At 36.8% G+C, this 7129-nt stretch overlaps 1 protein-coding gene across 2 annotated transcripts in view; it reads left to right on the forward strand.

Moving 5' to 3' along the window:
• LOC122799866 (core histone macro-H2A.1) overlaps positions 1 to 6227 on the forward strand; it is a 1011703-nt gene extending 1005476 nt beyond the window's left edge. For both annotated transcript variants that reach the window (XM_044069220.1, XM_044069221.1), the window contains exon 9: positions 5720 to 6227. In XM_044069220.1, the coding sequence (XP_043925155.1) occupies positions 5720 to 5885 (166 nt within the window). In that variant the 3' untranslated portion in view covers positions 5886 to 6227. The remainder of the gene's footprint in view (positions 1 to 5719) is intronic.
• The last annotated feature ends 902 nt before the right edge of the window (positions 6228 to 7129 follow it).

Genomic DNA, 7129 nt, shown 5'->3' on the forward strand with positions numbered 1-7129 from the left:
TGAGTAATGGCAGGGAGAATTGTGGGATATAGCCTGGCCTCGAGCTTCTCTTAGATGCAGAGCTTTGCTATGCAGCCGACTCAGAGCCGAGGATCGGTTCCAAACCCGTGTGTAAAAACAAAGGCGAGATGAACACTCCACATGGAACGTTATGGTAAGAACATAACTTCTTTTTAGCCTCCAGTTTGGCTATATGGTTGCATCTCTCACGTGTTGGAATTTGTTGGGAGGAGGAGAGGGTTGTTTGTGTACATGAGGCAGTTGTAACATTGCCTCAAGATTCCCAGATTCACCAGCTGGACCGGAGAGGAGATTGACAACTGACCTTTTGACATGCTAGAATAATATTGGGAATTCCTTAATAATTGAAAACAAGGGCCAGTGGGGAGTGAGGGTGTAGTGCTTTTAATTTTTAGTGCTGACTTATATAATTGCTTTAGCGAGCAAGTGCCAGGTAACTTAAGTGCAATGTGTTACAGGTAACTTAAATGCAAAAACGACAAACAGTAACTTTCTTTCAACTGAAACAAGGAAATAAGTACAGTAAGCAATGCAGATATCACTAGTGATCCACAGAAGCGCTGAGAAGCCAGATTAGGTGGAATTAGTGTTCCAGGGAAATAACAAGCAAACAAACAACAAGCATATAAACAAAGCTAGATTCAGCAGGCCTGGATCTAGTCTATGCTACAGCAAACAAGGTGTACCAATTTCAGTAAGATACAGTTCAAATATTCAGGCACTATAAACCTTTAACCAGAAATTCCCAACTCAGAAGGGCAGAGTCCAGCCTCTTCTCCCACAATAGTGCAGACCACGAAGTGGGGGCACAGTGTGCACCCATTGCCACACCACTTAGCTGCTTGTAGTATTCACCCTCGAAAAAAATGAAGTTATTCTTTAAAACTAATTCCATCAAAACTAAAACTGTTCCAAAATTTATTGTTTTTCTAACCAGTCCAGCTTCACCATCATATGTGATCACAATGCCTGAACTGTAATTACCATTCATGTTTTTGTTTGCATCTTCCAAATTTCTCTCTAAGTTAACCAATTCTTGTTTCCCTAATATGGGGGCAAATCTACCCTTTCTTCCTGCCAATACTTCTTTATACATTTGGTCAAAAAGTTCTAAAGGATAACCCCTATCAACAAGCAACCCCTTTAAATAGTCACATTCATTATAGAAAACCTCATAATCAGAGGTCATTCTACTCACCCGCACAAGTTGACCCTTTATAACCCCCCCCCTCTTTTGGTGGGGTGGATGGGTACTTGTGCAGTGTAAGTAAACATTCGAAAAGGTAGCCTTACGAAATATTTTGGAAGTGAAACCCCCATTTAACTTTTGTATGTTGACGTCCAAATAGTTCAGTTGGTCATAACAAAATTTATGTGTAAATTTTAAAAACGTAGTAGTCTCATTGATGTACTCCACAAAACTTTTGAATGTGTTTTCATTATCAGTCCATAAAAAACATAAATCATCTAAAAACCTACCATAAAAATTCCAGAGACATCTGTAGTCAGAATTTAAAATATATTTGTTTTCCCAATATGCCATTATAATGTTTGCATAAGTGGGGGCACAGTGTGCACCCATTGCCACACCACTTAGCTGCTTGTAGTATTCATCCTCGAAAAAAATGAAGTTATTCTTTAAAACTAATTCCATCAAAACTAAAACTGTTCTAAATTCATTGAAGGCAATTTCTTTGTATCCAACCAACATTTTTTCAAGCCAACCTAACCCCATATCATGTGGTATACAAGTAAACAAGTCAATGACATCCAAAGTTGCAAAACCCACTTTTTCTGTATAAAGTATACTATCTAATTTCCTCAAAAAATCCCATGAATCCTTAAGTATATTAGTGTTGTCTGTAACTCATTTTTTAATCTTTTTATCTATATGTTTTGCCAACGGGGCTGTTACTGACCCTTCTGCAGAAACTATAAGCCTTTAAGGGGGGTCACTTATATCTTTGTGTATCTTTGGTATACCAAATATTGATGGTACTTTAGGCTTTTCCATATGCAAAAAATTGTAAGTTTCCATGTCTATTAGTCCATCAATCAACAAGTCATTTAAAACTACATATATTTTCTTGTAAGCTATATTAATTTCATTGACTGATGTTCTAGCATATTTTTTTGAATCACTTAGAATGTTCAACAGTTTACCTTCATAATTAATATAGTCCATTAGCACCACACCCCCACCTTTGTCAGGTTTCATAACCTTCAAATTTCTATTACCACTTACAGTGTTTAAAATTTCTCTTTCTGCAGGGGTCATGTTGGACTGCACATTGTGGTGTTTCAAAGTTTTTCTCAACTCATTTTCCACTGCCAATTCAAAATTTCTTAACTGCGGGTGTAATGGTGGGTTGAAAGTACTTCTTCTTACCAACTTGCTTTCATTAACATTGATTTTTTTTTATTACCATTAAAGAACAACTCCAAATTCTTTTTCCTAACAAAGAGCTTTATATCAATCAATAGTTTAAAAGTGTCAGCTTTCACTCTAGGAGTAAAACTAAAGCCTCTTGAAAACAACTCAAAAAGAGGTATAGTCACTGTCACACTTGAATAATTAAAAACGTTAAAACCTTCTTATGTGAAAAATATAGTGAAGGGAAAAGTGTGCTTTTCATAAAACCTCAAAGGGACAATACTAAAGATGCTCCATATTCGTAGGTCTAACTCCTCACATATTACACACTCAAAAGGCCTGAATCTAATATGCAACATCAACAAAACCTGCTGGAGAATAAGGTTTGTCTCCCAGATGCTGCTCCATCTCTGGAATAGACTTCCCATACACGTCAAACAGAGTACCTCGCTGACCTTCTTCAAGAGCAGCCTTGATGAGTGGATGGGAAACGACAAAATTGTCCCAGGGATTCCACCTGTATCCCTCATTGACAGGGGTGACAGGTGCTGACTGAGTTTTCTTTTTGGAGATAAACTCTTGGCTAGGCTTGTAAGAGCCCAGGGCCTAGTAACCTCCCATGATCCTATGAAATAGTAAGTTTTTAGCAAGTTTACATTCTAAACAAATTGTGTGTGTGCGTGTGCGTGTGTGTGTGTGTGTGTGTGTGTGTGTGTGTGTGTGTGTGTGTGGTCTTTTTATCTCTTTGCCTTTACTTTCTAGACAGCAGTGCCTACTGGTAACTAATAACTGAAGATATTAGAAGTTAACTGTTAACTGTTAAGCTGTGAATATTAAAATGTGCAGCTTTTGGATGGGAATACATTGAATGGGAGGATAAATTAACTTTATTTAAAGGGAAATCCTTAACAATATGAGCTTGTAGGAGCAAATGATTTCAGACAGGGATGGGATTTTGAAGTATAACTTTATATAAGAGGTGAGCCAGAATAATCCAGACCAAAATATAACCTAACACTACACAATGAACCATGCTGATAACTATAGGTCAGTATCTAGCCAAGTCATTCAGATAAAAAGCATTTTATTTTTGTTTCTTTCACAATTTTCAATCCAATGCTTTATCTTGTCTTTACAAAAAAAAATGTACAGGATTATGTTGCATACTTAATTACACAACTCCCCTACCCCAACACACACGTGCACACACACACACATACACACACGCACACATAGATACATACATGCACTCACATTTCAAACAAAAAAAAAACAAATTTACTGGCAATCCTTTTTCTTAAGCCTAAGGTCTATAGAAAATGTATAATGCTGCCAGGTCATAATTGCTATCTGTCTTCTGTTTGATTATAATGTAATTTTCACAGTCATCTCTTCAATACTTAACGCATACACTCTTAGAGACACATGCAAGCACACACACACGGACACAAACACACAAACATGCGCGCGCACACACACACACACACACACACACACACACACACATACACATACACGTGTATGTATACATATTCAGTGCAATCCTGTTCATCTGTTGTGGTTTGTAAAGTCTTGTCCCTTAAATTGGGTAGTGAGAGTTAATGTCTTGTCTCTTTTTATAAAGGTATGCATAAGCATTAAAAGAGTAAGTTGCTGTCCGGTTCGATTCTCAGCTAGAGCGTCTTCTGTGTGGAGACATGCGTGAATGGACGTACCTTCGTTGAAGGTTGTGCGTCAGGCTTGGCAAGCCGGTACGTAAAAATCAACTGCCAATCATTAGCGGACCGGAGTTCCGCTGTGGCGACCCCTAACCAGGAAAAGACGAAAGACAAACTATGCATAAGCATTAAAAGTCGCATGCAGCTAAACGTTGAATCTACCAGCCAATTAAAACAGTGTCATGCTGTCATTACCAAAATTAGTAGGTAACTTAGCAAAAAAAGGCTATTTAAAAATTATTAAGAAGCAGATATGCATCATGAATTTCAAATTGCAGTACCGTTTGCTAAGTAAAAGCAACCTATGTGGACATATCTGCAAAGATGAAAATGATGTGGCAGTTCAATTTGGTGTGACCAAGTGAATAGTTAAGGGTATTTTTCACATCAAATACAAGATCTGTGAGTTTGGGGACAGTGTGAAAACAGCAGTGTGTGTGTGCGTGTGGTATATATATGGATAGAGATTTCATTTTGTGAACTTTATTGAAAATAAAGATGAATAAAGGGTAAAATATTGCATCATTCAAGCCCCTGTCATTGTATTAATGTCAGATTGCATTAAATACTGACTGGTTTGTACCATTCACTTTCCTGAATTATTTTATTATCTCCAAAACTGTTTGGATAAATGGGGTTGCACTGTACAGATATGTAAATACGTATATGCTCATTCATACACCCATACACTGTACAAGTATAGAAATATAAATGTATGTGTTATGTATGTATGTATGTATATGTGTGTGTGTGTGTGTGTATATATATATATATATATATATATATATATACATATATATATATATATAGAGAGAGAGAGAGAGAGACACACACACACACACACAACTATATGATATAAACTTTATGTGAAGTATATGGATTTTTTTTTTACACTTTAGGTGAGACTTATGGATTTGTTATGTCAAATAAAAATGGCAGATGTATATCACATTGTTGAGCTCTTCATTTATCGAATACCTAATCATCGAACCCTAATTGTCAAACTACCTTTTCAGCTAACAGCCTAATCATTGAAGTGGAATTCATCAAAAGATTTTACTTGGCCAACACTGAGAAAGGTAACCCCCCCCCCAGTGGGGGGCTGCTCCCCCTTACTCCCTTCATATTAAATATACCAACTCCAAGAGCGCACTAAGAGGTAATAGGTAAATCCTGGCCAGTCGGCATGTCAGTCACACAATGTTTTTTTCAGGTTGGCCAAGTAAATCTTTCGATGAATTCCACTTCGATGATTAGGTTGTTCGCTGAATAGGTAGTTCGACAATTAGGGTTTGACGACTAGGTATTCAATAAATTAAGATTTCGATGATGTGATATAGACCAGAAAATGGCACCTACCCTTATTATTCCTCCAATAAGTGTCTTTTAATATAAATACAATTTGCAAAATCATGGTCTCCACCCCCCAAAGACAATGGATGTGATGGTAAGACGTAAAACTTCTACTTGACAAATATGTAGGCTCTGATAAGTTTATTTTAATGAGGTAAATAAGCTCAAAATGAATGTATCCATGAGCCGTATAACCAGACTATGAAACTATATTTTTCTGTCTAACGTTATTTTTTTTTTTTGTAATTTACAGAAATGGGTTCCCTAAACAGACTGCAGCACAGGTGATCCTGAAAGCAATAAATACCTACTTTGTCTCTACAATGTCTTCCTCGATCAAGACTGTGTATTTTGTTCTTTTTGACAGTGAGAGTATAGGAATATATGTGCAAGAAATGGCTAAGCTGGATGCTAATTAAAGTTACTGTCTTGAAAAGTCTTTAATGTCTCATTGTAAAACACCCTTATTTTAATGTCTGTTTAGATCAACAGAGTCCTTTTTTTAACTTTGTAAAACATTATGTTGTCACTAATAATTGACATTATTGCTGTCAATGCACTGTACCCCAGGCATTGTCTCAGTTTTGTGTACTTTAGAAAATGTTTTATAGGTTTTGTCACAGTAGTGAATGATGTTGAAAGGTGTTTAAAACCCATTGTTGTTTCATGTCAAAGAAAATCTGAAGGCATATTTTGTAAAAGTGCTGTGTTACTCTGTAGTTTACCGAGTAATCTTTTTTAAACAAGGATGCTTCTACCAACCCACTTTGTGTTTACTTACTTTCTAACATTTGCAAAAAAGCCAGATACCACAAATGTGTGTACAATACTCAGTCTGTGTATACTGATATAGTTAATTGGTTGACTGTTACGTCATTTCTTTACAAGGATCTTGACTTTTTTCTGCTTTTCCAGAAACTAAAGGTGAGTAAAGATGAACTGTGTTTTTAGAAAAATAGTTTAGTAATTTAAAGTTATTATTTCTCTGTGTGGAATGACTGCTGACAGCAAGTGCTTCTGTATATTAGTTTACAGTCTGTAAGAAGTAATTACTGCAGCAGAAAACTTTCTGATACCCAAACTCTTAATCATTAACTTGCATGGTACTGCACCTTGGACTTTTTGTTGTGATCCACACACACACACACACACACACACACACACACACACACACACACACACACAATGTAGATAGCATCATGTTAATAGCCGAAGGAGAAGCTGCACGAAGCTTACCCATTCAGAAGTTATCCGCCTTCCTATGTACTTTTGCCTGCACCCCCTTCTACTTATCCCATCCTGACTTAACTGCATCTATAGACTTTTTGCCAGCCATACTTCTTGTAATGTGTTCCTTGAGTATTCTATTCTGTCATGAAAAAAACATTCTTTCCTTTAGATAGAAATTCAGATCCACTGTTTGCACTGGAACAACCCCATTCATCCCTGTCATTTCCCTTTATTTGTACCCCTTTACAATCCACACCACATCTTGATATATTCCCTAAGTATTATACATAAGGACATAGTTCAAAAGGCATATCCGGGCATAATTAATGCTTTGTCACAGTAGATGTCATTCCATTTCACTGTTGCAATATTCAGAACATTAGGGATCCCCTGCCAAGGGTGGCCCGATGTTTGGCCAGTATACTAAAGCCTG

The sequence above is a fragment of the Protopterus annectens genome, chromosome 4.part0 (genome assembly GCF_019279795.1).
Source record: "Protopterus annectens isolate FY-2018-M chromosome 4.part0, PAN1.0, whole genome shotgun sequence".
NCBI classification, from domain to species: Eukaryota; Metazoa; Chordata; order Ceratodontiformes; family Protopteridae; genus Protopterus; species Protopterus annectens.